Raw genomic sequence first — 21,699 nt, forward strand, 5'->3', positions numbered from 1 at the left:
TAGGCACCAAGAGCTGGTTTCACAGAACGTGAATTCCTGCTCTATCCTTTCGAGCTCTTTATGCAGCGTTATCCAAAAGCTGATTTCTAAAGGGAAACTAAGATAGTCCTTCCTCTACTCCCTCAGGCTTCTTCCAGGGCTTGTCCTTGCAACTGCTTGTGGTCATAACTTTATTAATACTTGGGTGCCTTGAGAACAAGGTGCTGGACATTATGCAACCCCTGTCTTCACCCGCGCTCCTGACGGACACGCATACCGAGTGTGCGTGTCCCGTACCGGGACTGGAGCACTTGGAATCAGAGTTGCGGCGCAGATCACTTCCAAGCAGAAGTTCTGGTATTTGGCAGTTGGTACTAGTGATACCGTATACTGTGTTTGCTCTCAGGTACAGACTAACGCCGTCATATTTGAAAACGTCTACAAAACTTCAGCCAAAGGACAAGCGTAAATATTGAAAGCTAGAAGCCAAATTCTGGATAAATCTGAAAATTCACAGCTCTGTATACAAATCCTCGCCTCCGAACCCCACTTGGTCACGCAAATGAAAAAAAGCAACCGACTCACCTGCCAGGCGCGTGTCCCGCACGCTGCTGGCGGAGGCCCCCAGGCGCTCGCCAAGACATCGCTGCAGGCGGTGGTGCCCCGGCGGCTCCATCCCCGACACCGACCCCCCGGAGGCTCCTCGCTCCCCGCAGGAGCTGGCACCTTGAAAAAACATTGCGGCATATTAGGACCCAAGCAGACCAGCTCTCCCAGCGTTTGCTCCTCCAGCTGGACCACGACGGTATGGTTTCCTGCATAGGAAAAGGCTGCATGTGATTTGTTTTATAAACAGCTTTGGTTCCCTTCCTTGCGGTAACAAACACAGAGCTGGGCCATGCGGCGTCACTTGGAGCAGCAGTACGGCTTTAGCAAGCGCGCTGCACCTTTCAATGCCCAGCTTCTTTGCATTAACTGCATGTTTAGCAGCTTCCTCGTTTCTAGGGTCTCGCTCAGCTTGCTTATTTATGGCGTCTGTGCGGTAGGCTGCGTGTCTGCCATTTCCTTTTCTAGCATGTGGTTGTTTATATGACATCTTTTTTTTTTAATCTACTTCAAGCAGAGAAGCCTAGTCTAGAAATGGAATAGGACATTTCTCCTATTTTATGGGATTAACCTAAACGAAGGTGTTATACAGGGGCCATTCAAACAGAAAAGGTCTTCATGACTTCAAGAAGGTTTGGATCCATCCCTAAAACTCTGGTTAATCAGCTGCCTAAGGACCTTCCTCAAAGCAATCCTACTCCAGAGGCACTTACGCCCTATGTTATCCAGCCTCTGATGTATCTATTACCCTGTAAAGGATGACTGAATAATGCTAGGGTCTTGAAAGCTCATTTTATTTACACAAATACCAGTATGAAAAAGGAGTTCTAAGACACAGAAGAACCAGCCTTCCAGAAACCATGACCCACCTCCAGTCTCTGGTCTCTGCTGCTGCCTTAAAGACAAACTCTAGAAACAAGATTGATGCTGCTTGGGCAGGTTTTTCAGCTCAGAGGTTGGTAGGCAGCAATGGGGACACACTGAAAACCTCTTTCACCTCCTCTTGCATGCTTGAAAGTACTGTCCATATAAATATCTGCTTTTAAGATCACATTGGAAGAAGCAGAGGTCTATTCAATCATTAAGTTTAGGTCTGCTGTCTGTTTGGGACATCAAAACAAACTAACTTCATCATGAAAGAAACTTCATAAAAAATAAAAATAATAAAAATAAAAAAGCAAATACCAGGGACCTAATTCTGTTAATGAAGCTGCTAGGTAGAAGCCCTATCTCAAAAAAGGGAACAAATTAACAGGGAAGTGATCTGAACAGAACTTGGCTATAAATCATTACTAGTGTTATACACTTGGTTTAAACATCCACTGCTTCTATTTCTGGCAGCAGGTTTGGCCTGAACTCTTACAAAAGTAAGTTTTGATGGTATTTGTTGAAGAGTTTAGCACACAGCAAAATGTACTCAGTTCCTCTAGCACACATGTGACCAAACATAACACAACAGTTTGTAATCTATTAAACCACAGAAATCCCATTGCCGAGATCCTTACCAACACACAGCCACATTCAGAGGCAGCCCCAGCTCACCAGAGGAGTCTTTAAAGCCGAGTCCTTATGTTGTCAGCTGATGCTGCAAGCCTGCACCTGATTAAGATGACTTAATTAATGTCCCTCAGCTGAAGGAAATCAGAGCATGGGAAACCCAGCTGGTGGCAGGCACCGTGATTGCTTCAACGCTGCAAACAGCAGTGTTCGGCCTCCTGCCTTCAGCGCCCCAGCCAAGACTGTCGCGACCCACCAGTCAGGCTGGTAGCTCTCAGCCATGTGCGACACTTTTGACACTACACAGCTTCACGCATAGCTCATTTTTTTGGTGCATACCTCTCAGGCGTTTGGAGTTTGTGTCATGCTCAGGAGAAAACATTAAATGTATACTTCAGTTTCAAAAAAAGTTGTTAAGTGGCTTGTTTTGGACAAGTCTAATCCCCACGTATAACCGCAGCGGGAGCGTCCTGGGTCTGCTTGGGTAGCTGACTGCCAACCTGGTAGCACAGTTCCCACCCTGCCCTGCAAGTTCAAAACACTCAGGTCAGTTAAGTTGCCCCGGACAGTGAAGTTTCCCGCAGACCGCTTTGCCGAGTGAAAGCAGGCAGCTGACCTTCCTGCCAGCATCCAGGGCCGCCCTGGCAGGGAGCAGCTCAGCCAGAAAGGAGAGATTTAACTTTTTGTCATAATCCCCCTGGCAGCGAGCGCCCTCCTGGAGGGCTTGTCTCGTCTCCTGGCAGCATAGCAGTTCAGCCCAGAAAGCTTTGAAGCCCCCTTTCCCTGCACGTCAAACCCTTGTCAAGGCTGACCTCAGAGCGAGGACAGTCGCTTATACCATTTACAACGTCCATAGAAACATTAGTTAAATCAGTCAGTTAAATTAGTTAAATTTGTCTGAGCTAGGTTGCCTTTGGCCATGGGACCAGCTGCTAGCTCAAGTCAATCCTTTGACCATGTAGCAGCCTGAAACAAATGGTTAAACATACTAAAGAGTTAAATATGTCGGTACAGTAGGACTGAGAGGTTACCGGGACCAAGATGCAGCCAGCGTTCTAAAAACCCCTCTGAACAAATGAGAAGCACGACGTGGCAGCTCCAGGAGAGGCCACGGTGAGCTTCTGGGCAGCACCAGAGCAGCTAGATCTGCGTGGAAGACCCAGAAGTCAAATAACAGTGAGTCCTTAAATTTTAGTGTGGTCCAGGAAAAACTAGCTAATTTTGAAAGAGCTGGATATGGCTGGGTTGCGTTTTCTAGGAAGAATTTGAGGAAGTAAAACTCTACCTTTCTTGCAGGAGACAATTTTCCCTAATGAGACAAACATCTTCTCTGTAAATGCTGCAGCCACGTGACAGCACTCCACATGGTGATGCCAAGCCTCACCTGACTTGTGCATAGTGCTTCGCAGTGTCGGTGAACGTCCAGATACTGCCACTTGATCCTGCAAGGTGCCAAGAATTTCTGTGTGGCATTAACTGATTTTTCACTTAAAAGGGAATCATGAGGACCCAAGTCCTCACAGGCCTGTGCTCCAGCTGCCAACATGCGTGCTGGGGGGCGCGTGCTGCAGCCACTGAACCGCAATGTTGACTATGCGAGAAGACAGCCCGCACTGTGCAAAACACAATTCTTCCCGTTGGCAACGGTTCTCCTTCGTGCCCTCCGCTGTGTTACGGCCCGGCACGGCTGGGGCTCGCCTGCTTCGGCGTCCGCCCAAAACCCAGGATGCACCATCATGGGGGTTTTCCCTAGAGTATCGTTTCCCTAGAAAACAAACCACGTAAAAACCTGTACTGGCAAGATTCACTGTCCGGGAGGCACAGCTACCTTCCCTAGACTTTCATTCCAGGTGTTTTTCATATCTCCCTTACTTGTAGGCTGACCCCACAGATTAGCATTGTCTCCTCCTAGCTCTAGGAGAGACCTTGAGCTCGGATCAAGCAGTATCTTGCACCTTGCCAAAAATGATAGTTTGCACAAAGAATCCTAGAGCAGAGGTATAATCACAAGCTAAATATAATGAACACTCATTCCTGTATACTGTTCAATAATAAGACTTGCTAGTTCCTTTGTGTCCTATCAAGAATTAAACTGGACCAATCGATAGTAATGCTTTTTTTTTTTCCTGAAAAGAAACTGCAAATCTGGTTCAGTAAAATGGGAGAACACAGAGGTTAAAGGAGACAAATGAGGGGGATGGAAGAGAGAGAGAACGTGAATGAGGGCCACCTATAAGAAAGTGACTCAAAGAACAACAAAATTGCTTAGAATAGGAACGTCTTCCTGTTTGGAAAGAAATACGAGGACATTTAGGTTTAAAACTGATATAAGGAGCCACCTGAAGAGTTACGGTAGACAGAGATATCACAATTTACATTTATGCAACTCAGCATGTAGCAGGTTGCTCAATTAGTCGGCCCCTTTGTGGCGAGGTGAAAACCCACGTGGAGCGAGAGGCTTGGTGGCGGCCGGGCGGCTCCGCCAGGCCCGGGGTGCGGGTGTCCTCGGGGAGCAGCCCCTGGCCAGCGCCCCGAGAGGGGGCACCACCGACGGCTTTTCAGCCGAAATTTCTGCTTCACAAAGAAAGGCTAGTCACACGGAGGAAGGAAAGTACATCCCGTATCCCTCAGATATGACCCTAGGCTAAAACACTAGGCTGAATAAAAATAAAAATATGATCAGGAAAAAGCCGCTAAGTTGTTCCCCATTCTTCGAAGCTTCCCATTTTCACATCTCTGTCTTGGGACTTCTAAAAGGGTTGAAACACTTCCGGAAACATCAGGCCATTTTGAGAGTTTGGCAGACATCCTTCATCAGCAGACGCATTTAGAAAACTTTCACTTTTTTTTTTTAATTTTCCAGAACTTTAAAGTACTAGATTTGAACAAAAAAGCCAGTGACTAGTCCTTAAGAGTCCTTGCTGCAAAAATTGTCTAAACATGTCCATAGCGTTAAAGGCCAAGATACAGTTATTTTTGTGTACCATTTAACATTTCCCTTACGAAGAGCTTGAGTGTTTGTGCATCTGGATTTCATCTGCACCCAAATTAGATGGTGGGTGTGTAATCTTCTGGCTGGAGCTGGCGCTATCTGGTAACAATGTATTTTGATACTGCTGACCTGTGCTATCTGTCAGAAATACTTAAAGGGGTGTATGAACATGATGTTAAGAAAAAAAAAAGATAATTAATGACTTAACAGCTAAGTTTAAACGTGAGCAATTTTTTTTTCCCCAAAGAGACAGCTTTATTAGCTAGCACAGAGGAGTATTTATGCACAGTTAAATATGAAAAATATAGTTTGGAGATGAGACAGAAGCTTATCGTGTAGCCAGAGGCATCCTGCAGCATCTGACCGAGGCAGGCTGCCGAGCGAGCTGAGCTGCACGGTGCCCGGTGCCGAGAGCCGCCCACGGCTCCTCCACACCTTCAGGATTGCTTCTGCTGCCCGGAAGCGCCGGGAGCCCCTGGGCCAGGACCGGGAGCTGCAGGGACCCAAATGGTGCATAGGCTGTGGCGCCAGGTGCTGCTGCTCCCGGCCATGAACCTGGCAGGGTTTCGGCAGCAAGAGGGGGCAGAAGGAGAAGTGGTCTGGCTCGTCCCTGCTGAGGGGGAAGTGCAAACCAAACTTCTGCCTTCTTATTTTAAAAAAACAGAACTATAGGTATAAAAATGCTTCTTGCCTTAACGTTGGCTCTACTGCCCTGTGTTGCTCCCTGGTCTCTTGGAGCTGGTACCATCAGCTGCACCAGCTCCTTTCATGCTGGAGATGCTTGGAAGGACTAGCAAAGCCTCCAATCCATGGCAGAGAAATAAAGATGCTCTTCATCGGTCTAATAGCAACTCAGCTTTTTTACTTTTTGTTTTTATTATTTTTGCAGCCTATTCCATACCAGCACGTGGAAAGACTGAGCAAGACTCTTCAGGGGCAGCAGATCCTGTTGGTGACTGCACGCACCACTGTGGGGGACTGCACTCTGATCGCTGTACACAAACAAAACTGTTGCCCAGCATAATAAGCTAATTCATGCAAAATGGAAAGTTCAAACACTCAGGTTCTTCCAGTCCTAAATCACCAGCACTAGCTATTGCATCATGGTATCTCCCAGCTGTAGAGGCTTTCCCCCACACCTCAGCTGGGAAGAGTTGTTGTGACGAGGTTTTGGGGCGAGGGAAGAGGGAAGCAGCTGGGGCAAATCTCCCAGGGCCAGCCAAGACCTCCTCCATGAGGTTTCCCTATCCCTCTTTCCACACAGCCTGCTGTGAGTTTGGAGCATGTGATGTATTGAAGTGACCTGGATATCCACCTCCATCAGGTTTGGGGGGGCACCCAGAAATCACCAGTGCCAGTTCCCAACCTGGCCAGCACATTGCCTCTTCTTAGGAGACATCAGTTATTCCTGACTTGCATGTGAGCCAGTTGGCTCCTGTCCTGTGGATGCTGTTAAGTATCCACAAGGAGGCCAATGGTAAGCAAAGATACCTGTGTGGGTTTTTTTGTTTGTTTGTTTTTAATGAATGCTGCAGAATCACTGTCATGTATATTTAGATTTATGTTTGTTGAGTTTTAAAATTTAGAATGTAATATTTCATACTTTAAAACCATAGAAAAAGCAGCTCAACTTCTGGTAAAAACTTTGTAGAAGAAGTGAAGATCTTTATATTTGGAATAATATTGAAAGCTCTCTGTCTTTCAAGAAGTAAAATACATCTTTGATCTTGGATTGGGGCTTTTAAAATAATGAGTTTATCAACTTCTACTTATTTCAATCATTAGTATATTTTCATCAATCCCCCTTCAGTGTCTAGTTTTAACAATGTTTCATCTTCCCAATTTATTTCCTATTTAGAAGTCTTTAATGTAGTTTTAATTTTCTGGCTTTTGTTTAGAAGTATACTTAAAAAGGGATTTTATCACCATTTCCCCTTTTCTCATGCCAGGAAGAATCTGTTCCTGATGGGGCTCTTTTGTGCTGAGTTCATCCAAAACAGATTTTCAGCAGGAACCTGTCGGGTGCTGTTCATTGCCAACTTATGGTAATGGATAAGCTGCTATAAAGTGACACATAAAACTAACGGAGTTCAGCACTTTATATTTATGGAATTTTTTTTTGATACCTAAAATTTGGGTGCCTAAAGGTGGCCTGGGACTCTGTAATGGGGTGAAATATGTGTGCAAATAGCAAGGAATTTGGGCTACTCTGCATTACCCGGAATGGGTTTCACCCTGGAGCTGTGCAATGCTGGCATGTGGCATGCCGAAATGAACAGGAATGCTAAACAGCGGGGCTAAAACCAGCATCTGTCGCAGCCAGGCAGATATTCTTAAGTAACCCGGATGTTTGGTTTTTCTTTACGTGCAATGCAAAATTCGGCCACCTCGAGTGCTAAGTACCAGTGTCGAGAGACCTGCAGCTACTTCTCTCCTGTCGCTGGCCTCAGCCTGATGGCCGAGGTTGCCGTCGGTTCCCAAGACGGACTGTGCCGGGGGAAAGGTTTCACTAGCAGAGGGAAGTTATAACTAGATCAGATATCTCGGGTCAATGTTTACGTCCTCGGAGCAAAGAGCAAGCGCTGCTGTCTAGCCCGTGCTGTTAGTCGCAAGCAGCGAGGTGGTGACAGCAGCCTGCGTCCCTCTGGCACCCAGCCATAGTCCTCAGCCGCAAGCGACGAGGCGCAGGTCGCTTCTTCCCCCCTCCAGAAGCAGGGTACTCAACCGAGATTTTAGGATTAACGATGTAAGGCAGAAAAAACCCAGTACTTTGTTAAAGAACTGAGACAAACACAGCGTTATAGTTCTGCTTTTTGAGCAAACCGGCTATCACGTCTAAGGACTGCCGTTACAGAGTAACTACGTGGGAACTTGCATTTCGTTTAACTAGTCTGAAACAGCTGCAGGAAAACTTTGGTCACAAATGGTAAGCTTATTACACTGAAACTAATAAATGTCACCTAGGCACCTGTCATCTATCCCACGTGCCATTGATGAAAAAAGTGTTTAGTGCTCCCTTGGTAAGAGAGTAACAGCTACGCTCACGCAAGTCTGCTACGAAGCGAGGCCCTGAGCCGCCAAAACGGCGCTGCCCGCGTGAGCTCCAGCGCTGAGCGAGCACGGGCCATCGTCCGTCCTGCCGGGGCAGAGGCAACGCGCACCCAGCTTCAGCCGCCGCGGCCGCTGGTGCGTCACCGCACTGCATAGTGGTGCTGGGGGCAGGAAAACTCGTTTTTGTAAACTATGCAATTACAAGGCCTTGAGCCATGACCGTGCAGGGCTGCAACACCATACTTTGGGCAAAGAAGCCATTTGCATGTGGCCAAATGCCGGTGTTTACTCCATCCACACAGCCCTGGGGAGTCCAAAGACAAGGGCTCAGGTAGCAGAACACGGGCCAGTCACAGGGCTTTTGGGTTTGTGTCAAGAAGAAAAAACTTCTTGGTGACAGTAGCATTTCGCCGACCCTTTTTTCAGAGAAAACCAAAAGCTTGATGGAATGGATCAGCGAGCGAGAACTTCCTTCAATAGCCAGCAGCTCTATATGAGCAAATCCAGATACTGGTTCAACAGAAGGAAAGGTAAATAATTCAAATAACATCTTTAGGAAAAAAAAAAGCATATACACAGTCATGGGGCTTTCTGTGTTATCAGACCTTGAGACTCTGATTTGGTAAGCTAAAAGCTGCTTATTAAAGAACAGCTCTCTTAAAATAACCTATCAGTAAAAGGAAGCAACAGCACATCACTCATAAGGAGCTATTTCATCCAAAGTGAGGAAGCACTGGAAGAAAGATACCATCTGGATGAACAGCAGCAGATTTCAACAAAAATCTTAAAGAAAGGATCCAAGGATTAGTCAACCTTTTTCCGACATTCAATAGAAGATCCCATGTACTTTGTTTCTTATGAAAAGCAGCTATCCTGTGTACGTATTCATTTGACTGTAGACAAATTAATTGAGTGCTGGGTCATCCATTGACCCATGAAATTAGAACCCTAATTTAAATGGGAACCTCAAAGCCAGTACACAGCAGGGGACAAGACGTGCTCATCTTCATCAAGCACAATGCAATTGAACTTGCTACCAGGTGACTAAAGTGTTAATTGAGAAGCTTCAGACTGGTTTACTGGTCTAAAGAGACATCTACCATGCATGTGTTGAGCAGTCCTGCTGTACATGTGCTGACCAGTCTCTAAGTCATATGCACCACAAGACTAGACTCAGTATATAAACTATAGAAAAAAAAAATCACTCCTAATAAAATTGTACTTCCAGAAATACCTAGCTCAATTTCTCTTTCATTTTTTAGAGAGATGCAAATTAGAGGAGCTCCACAGAGGAACTGTCATAGCATCAACCTACGTTCAGTTTGCAGGATTCAACACAGGTTCCCAGGGAAAGAAAGGAGAAAGTAGCAGCATTTCCCTGCCCTAATTATTTGGTCCATTTCTCTGTACGAAGGCTAATGAATACTTGGAAGACTACAATACTAAGACTACCCCTTTTAATCTAGCAGATCTCCTATGAATTCAGTACATCAAGAAAAGAAAATAAATGCACTAAGAATCCCCGCAGCAAGTGGGGATGGATGAACCAATTTCATGATATGTTACTGCAAAAGAAAGCATCTGTCTAAAGCCCTAGTTAAATAACATCTTTGGAGATGTTACAAAGATGGTATTTGACATCAGCTGCGGTTCTGTCAACAGGATCATGTTGCTTTAGGCGTTGTGCCTTTTTTTTTCTTTCTGTTTAATTGCTGGCTTTTGAGATGCAAAAATACTTCTTTCATTTTGCAGTGTTCCAGGTCCAGAACTCGGGATAACAAGGAGGACCCTCAGCTTAATTGGCACCAGTCTGATTTCCTTGTTCTTTGTGGTGGTAGCCTTCCTTCTCTTAGATAACACTTAGATTTCGTCAAGCAGATAACAAGGCGTTTTTGACAGCTAGGCATGCTGTTAGCCACCTAGGACCTGGGGATGATCAGGCTTTGGCATAGATTACACTGGACATGATTCAGATGACCCTCAGAAAGAGATGAGAACGAGCATTCAAGTATTTTGCTGATATTAATCAATGCTGCATAGAAAATGTATGCTTATTCTACTGAGTATGTTCAAATAAGCTCGAGTTCCAGCCAGATTTCAGTATCTAATTTTTCAACCTGTATAACAATGAACAGTTCTGAGCAAAAAAGAGAGCAAGGTAAGAACTTCTAATCTGCAAGTAAAAACGCAGTCTAGGGGCTTTATTTATTTGCGATAACTGACAGCAGGTATGGCTCTGACAGCTACTTTTTCTTAAGTGGCTTATTGCAGGCCGTTTCTTGGAACGGGGGTATTCAATAGCTCTCTCCTGCAGTTCTGACTTCCATGTACATGCGCTAGTGCCACTTTTATGAGAAGTTAATCCTAAAGAAATACTCAATCCTGTTATTTGGCAGGATTACTAAATAATTATTTGGATTCATACCTGTGTCCAGGAGTCAGCTTTCTGACAGGGATTTGCTGGTGTACGTTACAGTCCAGCTGCTATGTCTCATTATGGAGGGAGCGGAAAACCATGAGGCTCTGCATTTGACAGCTGGATGTGCAGCCTAGCCTGAAACGTCTCATCCCGGGCTGTCTTCTACCAGGTGGAGCTGACTGCAGCTACTACGCTTCAGGTGCTCCTTCGAGCATGACAGAGTCCAGAGGCCCTTAAATCTAGATACTTTACTACAGCGGAGGGAAGGACACTGCAAATCAAGGCACCACCTGGATAACCATCCAGGATATAGATGTTCTATCCTGTTTGGACAAGAGAAATTTTTCCAGATAGAAATACTATCATGTTTAATTTGCCTGAACATCTATACACTGCTTTTTTTTTTTTTTTTTTTTTTTTTTTTTTAAGGCTAGGAGAGACCATGCAGTTTGCAAAATCTGTCTGATGTAGATGCATTCAAGACACTTCCAGTGCAGGGACTGGGGGACACGTGCATGTTTGCATGTACCAGAAACTCTGTGAACTACAACCCTGACATGGCTACAGAGTGGGGTAGTACCACTCATGCGTCCTCCTTTCTCTTTTGTGGGGAACAGCTGCAGCAGCGGTAGGTCTGGACTGCTGAACTCTCATGTACTGCAGAAGCAGAGAAGCTGGTTTGATGAGTGCTCGGCCTGAGGCGGGGAGAGCAGGGACACTGATGTTTCCCTCCAGGCAGGATCTCAGTGCTTCGAGGAGAGCTCCTTCTCTCCAGCCACAGGTCTGGGGAGGGAAGGGAGGCAGACACGCAAGCCATTTTCTACTCCAGGGGACTGAAGTCCACTCTCAAATCTCTATCGTTGACCTTTGCTTCCCACCCTCTCCTGCAAGTCCTTGGATTTATAACTGCTAGACTTTGATTTGTGTTGTTGGCAGGGTTTTAAGACAGAAATGAGCTTTACATGCTCGCTGCAAAATCAAGCTCCTGGTCGGTTCTACCATGGCTCCCAGCAGCACTGAAGCTCTTGTCATCTTGGTATGCTCCCACGGCTTGGTACACATGCAGGCGTCCACAGCACCTGCTCACGCTCAGAGGAAGCACATAGGTTTGTCCATGCACACGTGCTTCTCCGTGCTCCTCATGCGGCTGGGATGGGTTGTTCTCCGTTCTCCCTCACCCGCGCAAGCAGGCGCCTTGTACAGCAGCTGCCTCTCTGGACACTGCTTGTCAGAGTGACCCTCCATGGTCATCAAGACTCATCTTCCCCGTCTACCAGCAATCAGAGAGATCTCTCAAAAATAGGAGAAGCAGGGGACGGAGCACAATGTGCTCCATTTCTTCTCAGTACCCTCTAGAAGGCGCAGGACTACTTATCTTTCTGAGGGTCTGGGGGAGAAAAATCACGAATTTTTCCAACGTCTCATTGCTTAAGTCTGTTGGAAACGGGCCGTCAAGTCTGACTGTAACACGCTATAAATTATCTTCAGCAAACAGTGAATTGTGGAAAGTTAGCAGATTATCTGTTAATATATGCCATATGGTGTAACAAAATGGTCAATCCCTCTGTCAGGGCATATGGCTTCTTTGCATCTTGCTCCATTTGCAATTACAGAATGGAGAGAGGAAAAACAAAAGAAAAAAAACAGATACCACATGTGGTAGTGTTTTCAAATTAGCATAGCCTGTACCTATAACAATTCTGAAAAATTTGGAGGGAAGAGCTAGGAAAAAAAAAATCCATAACATAATGCTCTTTTAAAATCTAGTTACCAATAAGCATAGTGTCAGCCTTTTCTTCCTTTAAGATTTACAAAAGCCTTTCTAAGCATCTTGCTGCAGAAAGCTTTTTGGGGGGAGTGTTGTGAATCCTGGGGCTTGCTCCCAGCTCCACAGGACATGCTGCTGCTTAGTAAATTCACATCTGCTACAGGTACAATTACAGTGTGCAGCTTTGCAGAGGGAGATCCAGCTAAGGCTTGTGATCTCCAAAGACATTTGCATTTACTTCTATTCATTGCAAAGGGCATTGCACCAGCTCTAGGATTTGCACTGAGAGTCTGGAAGAAGTTATACTAGTCTGAATTAAGTCTTCCTCTTAAGAGGAAGGTTTCCCACCTGTCAGAAAAGAGAAGGCATTTCCTGTACTTGTACTACAGTAAGAAACAGCTTCATTTTAATCTAAGTCTAATAAAAAATAAGCTTGGCTATATTGCCTTGATTAAAAGGGGGGAACACAAAGACACTTGATCACTGAAGGAGCCAGATGCCCTGCACCTGGAGGAGGATGTTGCACATTCACCTCCTCCAGGAACTATCCATTCCTCCTTCTCGTCCTAAGCAGCAATAGCAACCCAGCTCCAGCAAGGCGTGCTGCAGATAAAATCTGCTGTTCCAGCAGGTTTCTGCATTTCAGCAACAGCTCCAATCCCAGGCTCTTACAAACAGTCACTGGTTTGGTCCCACAGGCATGTTATTCTCAGTTTATTTCTATTTCAGGATTTATTTATTTGCTCACAGAGTATTGGAAGGTGAAAAGCCAGATGCAGCAAAGGTGCTGAGGATCATTTTGGCTCCTGCTGGCAAAAGTGGGGGTGTTCAACATCTTTCAGCATCTAGCCCCGACTCCTCAGAAGCCACGAATATTATGTATTAGAATATTAATTATTAAATTATTAAAATATCCAACTCAAAGCAAGGCTAATGGATTTGAAGAATACTTCCCACAGATCAGTACTTCCTTCAAGAACACTCCACACTTCAGAATTGCTCCTTAAACCATGAAGTTACATTACTTCCAGGTATTTGCACACAACACGAGCCATTATAGTTGTACAACAAGGACATGCCCACAGAAGGGCAAGGCAAAAACTTAAGATTCAGGTGAGGTTGCTGATTATATGAACAAAGGAATATCTAGAATTATAGTAGCTATTAATACCATGGAAATGTGGTCCCCTTAAGGGTGAAAGGGGGAGGGGGGGGTGTCAGACAAATCACAGGAGTTTCCAAAATGCTGCAAGAGCTTTAGCATTTCTTCTGATCAACAACAAACCCAGTAAAGTCTCACCCCATTATAAGCTGATTGTAGAACATGCATTTTCCAGAAAGTTTACTGGATGAACATACATAAAACATTACCAGAATACACAAGAGAAGTGACTGAACACATTTTACAATTCTCACTAGGAGATAAACCACATCAGACTGTTGTTAGAAATGCTAATCCAAATAGTAAAGATAGGCCAGAAGTATTTTATTTCACCCTTCTTCTGGCAGCTGGAGAACAAGGGTACAAACCTTTGGCACATTTCAAATGAGAGTTTATTAATAAACAGACTATCAGATAAGAGCTCTTAGCGACAGATCCCCACATATGTCTGAGGATTTTGCATCTGGCCCTGGTTTATAGTTTTATCACATTCGTTCCTTCTACACACGACTCTGCCACCAGACCAGTTCTGGGAATGACAGTGATCATTATTTAGGAGCTCAAGCCCTCAAGTGGCCACCAGCACTTGCGTATGAGGAGCCCTGCTTCCAGAGGCCATGTGTTGTGCATAATATCATAAACCCCTGGAATCCAAAAGTATATTCAGAAGGACTGTACACCTCAGTCCTGCCCGCTTGCACACAGGATTTTCTTTTACCCCAAAGACAGAAGTGGACATAGAGAATCCTGGAGACTTTTGGAAATCACCTAGTCAGACTTGGCAAAAAGATGTGATGCTAGACATAAAAAGGTATCCACAGTGGTGATCCTTAAAAAAAAAAAAAAGTAAACAAACCCCCAACAGTAAAACTTGGAGCATTTGACAGTCAAGGATGATCCTGTGGCTTTGGACGTCAAAACCAGTCTGCAAGCCCTGCCTTGCACTGCTGGTCGAGGTGGCAAGCCAGGGAAGCTGGTCTCACCTGGGGGCTGTGAGAGCACATGCCACATAACTCCTAAGGCTTCCTTGCTCCTGGACTCTTTTATCTGACTATTATCAGTAAGCCTCTAGTTGTCTTTAAAACACTCATATTTACACACCCTTGATGATCCCCTGCATCATGGAAGAAGGGTCAGGATAGTGCGCTGATTCATTTGTTGAAGTGGCTGTGTCTCTTATTTCACTTTCATCGTTTTCAAAAGCAGAAGAAAGCACGTTATGTGTAACACACAGCCTAAAGATTTCCTTTATTTCTATGGACACATATGCATCACAATTGGCAAAGCCAAAAGACCTTCACGGAGCAACATGTGGGAATCGCACTACACACCATACCAGCCAAAACCCTTCCAGATTTGGTACCACTGCAGAGACGAGACATTTCACAGCAGTAAAAGTGCAGACTCTCTTTTTAACTCTAGCAAGTACCTGGAATAGAGCATCAATGCCTGGAAAACCAGCGTGCTGGAAAGGGCCAAGGCCACTCTTGGAAGAGCTACTAAGACTAGGAAGGGCCCCAACCGCTCTGTTGAAAAACGACTGAACTGCATGCATGACCTTACAAATACTTGTTTCCACGTGCCATAACAAGAGGTTGCTCATGCAGCTAAACTGCAGTTATGAGCAAATATTTAACTGCGGCCCATAATCCTTCTTCCTAGTTCCTTGTTCCTTCACCAAGATAAGTCTTTCAACTTATTACATACTACATTCCCAATTAACAGAATCTGGCAATAGTTTAAAAGTCTTATTTGTTATTTATGCAGAGAAAATTTCATTAATACTTTTGCAAAAAGCTGTAGAAATCAGTGGAATTAGATGAGCTCATTGAAGCCAAGTTAATCACTTGATGGAGAGCTGGTCACTCATCAATTCTTGTTTTTTTAAAACAACATGTTATTTTGACACTCTCAAGTTGCAGATTTTTTTTTTTTTAATGGTAGTTGTCATATAGGCTTGGTCATTTAAGATCTTTTACTTTACCATAATTGTTCTGTTGAACATATGAAAATTTCACACCAGGAGAATAGCAGACAGCCTTCCAATAAGACTGAAGGTCTGTGCCAGCAAAGGGATTTTCATGCTATTTCAAGCATTTACAAGTTGTCTCAACCCTTAAATGATAAAAACATCAAGTAGTGAGAGAGCACTGAACTCAGTATTTTGCTCTTCAGCTATCCTAGTGGGAACACGATAGTGCAAATATTTAAATGTAAGCAGCAGATGGAGGCATTTCCTTCAGCTGTTACCGCAGGGTATTAACTGGATGTTAACTAGAACCACTGTATTTGTGTTAATACAAGACTGAAGAGCCGCTGCCCTAGAAGGAAAGGTATTAGCAATGGACAGGGTGTCTTTATGGTGAAGGAACACAGATCAGCTTTGCTTTAATAATAGCAACGAGACCAAAGGTGACAATGGATGACCTAAAAGGACCTACAGTGTGTTTTTTTTTGGAAACTAATTAGAGGCTTTAAGAAGATTTTATTAAGCTTATATCATTAAAGAAAAATTGTTCTAGCAGATTCCCTTGAAGCACTTTTGCAGCCAACACTGCACTGTAATGCTAACGCTCTATAGAAGAAAGTGAGACTTGGTCAAGACGTTACTGATTAACTTCCCTGTTGTCAAAACACCGTATAGGACAAGACACCAAAACAGGAAACGTGTGCTTTACTATAGCTCATTAGGCTGCAGATGCTATTCTTTAGTATTCCCATCTTTAGATGGGCATTCAGCCCTTCTCCAGGTAGGGTTAAGCTCAGCCCTGCACCAACTTGGCATCTAGTATTTAAGAGATTCTCCTTTATTGTCACCCTGCCAAGGACAGGGCTGGAAGAAAGAAATACGTATTGCCCAGCATTACAAGGGGACCAACATATGTCTGTAAAGATTCTCTGTTTCTCTTTCAGCCTATTAGCACGTATCACATCAGGCTCACGAGAGGAAATTTCAGTCCTTTGGGCACTGAAGCCCAAGGGACTTGTGCCCGTGCCTGATGACAGCCTGTGAAATAGCAACCCACATACCATCGCACCCGACAGCTGAAGTTGCGTTGCAGCAGCAGGACGTGATTCCCCACTCCATAGCGTTATGCTGGCAGTGCGACAGACACATTTTAGAACTAATTTCATAGCACTCTGTGGTACGAGAGTCCACAGCCAGTAACAAAGGCTGTCTTAACTTGGGTGGAAATTTTTCACACTCTTATGACAGCTATAGAGCACACAACATGAAAAATCTAGATCTGCTGAGCCTTCCCCTTGCAGCAACGGGCTCTGCCTTCACATCTACCAAAAATGGTCAGAGTCATTGAAAACAGGTGAACATTTTAAAAAGGGTGGAGCAAAACTGAGTATTTTGGTTCTGATAATCCTAGAAAAATTCTTAAGAACAGCATTTTTGTGGAAAGTACCTGGTCTTGAGAAAGTGTTCCCTGTCCCCCCCCCCCCCCTCAACTGAAACATTTCAACAGAGAAATAAGAGCGAGCGCTCGGCTGTACTAGTCACATGCCTCAAATATCCATTAACCCTGGTAACATCAGTAATCACAGTTGCAAAACCAGCCACACAAGAACGGACCATACCGTCCAAAAGAGTGTCATCAAACAGGTTCCAGAGACATTTACTTACTCCAAATATGAAGAACAAAATTCAGAATTTTTAGTAAAGTTTTAGTTTTGTGGATTTGTGTGCAGTTAACCATAGTGAACACATAGTGAATACAAAGACCAGGTTGCCATAATGAATGCCAACATCAAAAAGGGGGGGGGGGGGGGAAACCAAATGCCTGGAGAGGCACTCCGCTCTGGTTAGAGCGGCGCATTTCTGGTCTGAGGAGTAAAGCTTACCATTCTTCTAAACTCAGTTGCCAGCAGGCTTTGATTTAATTACAGGAAAAAAGCCCCATTTAACTCAGAAGTCACACAGATGTTTAGGACAGCTTATCAGTAGCACCTGAACATAATCCAGGATACAGCCTGCTGGGAGAGTTTCACCTGTTTCTGCTGTAGCAGGATTTAGACAAGCTGGGTTAAACCTTCGTGATCCATGTTAGCATTGTTCTAGTCACATTTTCAAAGGCTGCATGTAAAGAACAAACTGCACCTAAGCACAAACTAGCTTCCCAGCTGAAAAAAAAGACAACCCAAAAAAACTAAATGCAGTGGTAAAAAAGACATTGCTAAAGGTTAAGTAGCCCTCCAAGACCAGAGAGCTTGTGATACCAGCCTGCAGTTTCCATGTTTGGACAGACTTCTCTTCTGTTGCAACACAAGGTGTGATGGATGTTTTCATGACGACAAAATTTAACACTGGGAAAATTTCCATATAACATTTCCCCAAATATTTCAAAGACAAACAGAACCAAACCAAGCCCAGCTAGAGCTGGATAATTCTAACAACTGCATTCATTTATACATTTCTCACCTTTCACACTTACTGTGGACAGGAGAACCACTTTTTTGCATTACGGCAATAATTTTAAAACCAGAAGGAAATTACTGTGTTTGCTGTTTCTCTTAAGGGTAGAAGGCAACAAGAACAGAGTCACAGTGTCACAGAGGAGAACCCACCAACTGGGACAGCGTCCCCCACATCCCACTTTGCAGAGGCAGGTTGATGGGGTATGATCCTTTTAAGAAGTTAATCAGTCCTACTGACATCAAGGTGAGGGTGCTGACAGGTATAAGCCTCCGAAACAGCCAGCCAGCTGGAGAAAGCAGAGGTGCATTGCTCATCACTTCCCTGCTGCAGCTTGTGTTTGGATCTGAGGATGCCTTTATGGCAGGGGGCCTGATTTTTAGATTCTGTTTCACATTCCCAATGTCATCAATATCCATTTTTCCCCAGCTGAAGATAAGCCTTCTTGTCACTCTGTCATTCTTGGGAAAGTCTCTGTTTTGGAGGTGCATTGGAGGAGCAAGCTGGCGTTAGGCATGGCGACTGCTTGTTCTAACCAGCGTCTATAGAGATGAGAAAGGACAAGGTTTTTCAAGAACCTCTCAGCTCCAGGCTCATTCTCAGTAAACTCAGCGGGGATGAGAGCCAGAGACCTCCAGGCAGCACTGCTGGAAAGCCTTGACGGAACACATTTTGGATATGGTAGTGTTTGCTAAGATCAGCCAGAAGAAAATTGCACAGGTCAGGGAAACTCCTGATGCTGCCAGAGACCTTGGCGACAGCAGGGACCTGCTGGGAATGGGCTGGAAAAGAGTGTGACTGAGCAGCAGCATGAGGGCGTCCACACGAGGAGAGCTCAGATCGTCCAGAGTGATCGCTGACAAGTCCCCATATCCCCATCATGGAGAAAAATAAAACATCTTGACTTGTAAACAGTTCTGGATTATTTCTGGTAGCATCTTCTCTCTACGCTTTTACCAAACAGATGAGAGGAAACATTTCTGGCTCAGGCATTCAGACAGTGAGAAGTAATGCCAGAAAGATATTCAACGTGCAAGTCCAGCAGGGTTTTGCCTCGTCTCATAGCCTTGATGCATTTGCACCATCCGAAGCCCTTCCCAAAGGTCGGAATGAACCGTCAGCGTTCTCAGCATGTTTCTCCTCAGCAGGTAGCGAAATAAGGCCCACCGTAATGCTCAGGGCCTGGTTTCAGGTATCCTCCTGCCTGCCCCCCCGGCAATCACTGCATGGGAGCCGCACGCTGACGCAGCCGGGGAACTCACCGTCAGCAGCACGAAATCGCTCCTGCACTGCCATGCTGCTTGACTTGAAATGAGGGACAGAAACACACAGCTGGAAGCTGGAGAAAGGAGATTTGGCTGTAGTGTAGTACACGGCTTCAACTGACTGTGAAGCCACATCCTGAGACGTCTTAACACTGCCCTAGTTTATGCTTGGCAGCCAACAGGCTGCATGGCCAAGAAATGCAATTTTAAAGTGGGCAAATTAGGATTAGAAACAGGAGAGACTGTTTTCCCTTGGCAGGCTTTCAAAAGCATCTACAGGCAGAGATAAGAAACCGGAATATATTTAGTCTCACCTGACCCAAACCAGCAATTCCTGCGTTCCTAGGAGTGAATAGCAGCACCCTGGGGAAAGGCTGTGGGCGCAGACACAGCTACAACACGGAGGGTGTGCAGGAGGCAAGAGGAGTCTCCAAATGCTGACATGGGAGAACGGGAGCAGTTACAGCAGGAACTCCTCAGCTTTGCTCTTGCGGGTCCCCGGCTTGAGTGTTTAGATTAAAATTAAAAATAAACAAACAAAACTTTCTCTGAAGCATCTCAGTGCACTTTGTGTGCAGAGATCTTCATAGGACACCTCAAAATCAGTGGAATGAACATCACAAACAGGCCACCACCTCACAAAAAGCTACGGAGCAGAAAGTAGAAGATGGGCCTGTAAATCACCTAGAGTCACAGCAGAAAATGTATACACATGCCATTTGTAAGGGTAATACCTGCACATTAGCTCGAGTAACAGTTTGGAGCAATGATCGCCAGCGGTGCGTGTGGGATGCGCAAGAGCATGTGCGGCAGCGCGTGCAGGTCTGAAACTGCCCCGCGGGGCAGTGGGGGACGACGCTGCGGCACAGAAACTCTTCTGGATCCAGGTGCCCCGAAGGAGGAAGCTTACTTCCATAAAATAAGTTTTCAGCTTCCTCATGCACTGCCTCACTCGAGTAGAGGTGACCTGATTAAACAGAGGAAAAAAACCCAAGGGGGGGTGGGGAAACCTTTTTTTTTTAAATAGGGATTGGAAAATAACACTTAAAAATGGAGACTTTTCCAGCAAGTTACCCAAAGATTCTTGATAGCCAGGCAGCCAGGAAAGCACAGATTCCAAAGCTGAAGTGCAGATTTCTTTTTTTTTTTAAACAAGATGACCCATTTCTCATGACTCTGAAAGAATGAGGCCATTACTGTGCCAAAAAATAGCTTTAGTTTTCATAGTCACAGAGTGACATATTTATAAGCTCATACCAGGCTAAAAAATTACAGCTCCAGAGAGCCAGCACATCTCTAAAGACAGTAAATGAAGAGCCAAGAGGTTGTTAGAGCTTGAAGAAAGATAGTCCCTTCAAGTACAATACTGATGTTATATGCGTGGGAGCAGGACTGGGTAGGGCAACAGTTTAGTATTTCTTCAGAACAACGAAATATGAACAAAATCATGAATGATGCTATAAACTAGAATCATGTTTCAAATAAACATTTCAAATGACAAGTGTTATTTCAGTGTGTCCAGTTTCATATCTACTGAAAGAGCTATTAAGTCTCTTCTAAGTGCTGGATGTTTTTTTGCTCCAGGAACACTTTTAATCAGAATGAGCTGCAGTGAGAGGGGCAGAAGACTTTCCAGATGTGTTTTGATTTTAGTACATTGTTGACATCCTCTGATTTGGAAAAGTCTGTTCTGAATCTTACAATCTAGTAACTAAAGCTACTACAGAACAGCGATGTATGAATCAAACATTGCCAGGAGTGACTGAAAGCTCCTTATGTCATCAAATCACATCCTAACAAAACAAATTTTCTGATGTTAAATGGCATGTCCTAAACATGCCCGTGAACTTTGAAACACCACTTCATCATTAACATCGCATTTATTTGTAAAAGGCAATTGCTGCTCTCATGTTTCACCTTTTCGGAAATAAAGATTTGATCTTTCTTCTAGAAAAGCCCCATCAGTTTATATTTGGTCTTGCAGCATTTGCTGAGAGCACCAACATGAAAAGCAATATAAGCTGGCTCTTACTTACGAGTCCCGTAGCAACTCTACAGGCCTGCAGGACACTAAATAAAAATTAAAACATGTTTTTCTACATCACATCTGGTTTCAGACCATGGAGTCAAGGGCATTTGCTGTTGTCAGCATTATCATTAACAAGCATTTGCTGTTGTCAGCTTGAATTGATCTCCGTGTGATGGTGACAGGAGTTGCACGATATCAGCTCAGCAGTGCAGGCACACCTGAGCCCAACCTGTGGAGACCCACCAGTGCAGAAAGGTGCACGCAAAAGAAACCCCAAACTGGAGCTTGAGGTGAAGCGTAGCAGGCTCCCAAGAGCTCTGTCCAGGCTGGATAAACTATACTTTAATAAAACTTAGCAAATATGTTTGAAAGTAACCTTACACTTAAGGTCTCCCAAAGAAGGCCATCTGGAATCAACTCTCAGTTTTAGGAGTCGCACTACATCTATCCTAGTGTTAAAAGAAAGAGTCACAGATGCCAATATAACAGATAACCAGGTATAGAGATC

General features: G+C 44.7%; 1 protein-coding gene across 1 annotated transcript in view; it reads right to left on the minus strand.

Annotated features, from left to right (window-relative positions):
* Positions 1 to 655, minus strand: part of LOC106493558 (rho GTPase-activating protein 7-like) — a 76,779-nt gene extending 76,124 nt beyond the window's left edge. The window contains exon 1 of the mRNA XM_067305084.1: positions 565 to 655. Within this exon, the coding sequence (XP_067161185.1) occupies positions 565 to 655 (91 nt within the window). The remainder of the gene's footprint in view (positions 1 to 564) is intronic.
* Positions 656 to 21,699: the final 21,044 nt, after the last annotated feature.

Source organism: Apteryx mantelli, chromosome 14 (assembly GCF_036417845.1).
Source record: "Apteryx mantelli isolate bAptMan1 chromosome 14, bAptMan1.hap1, whole genome shotgun sequence".
Lineage (NCBI taxonomy): Eukaryota > Metazoa > Chordata > Aves > Apterygiformes > Apterygidae > Apteryx > Apteryx mantelli.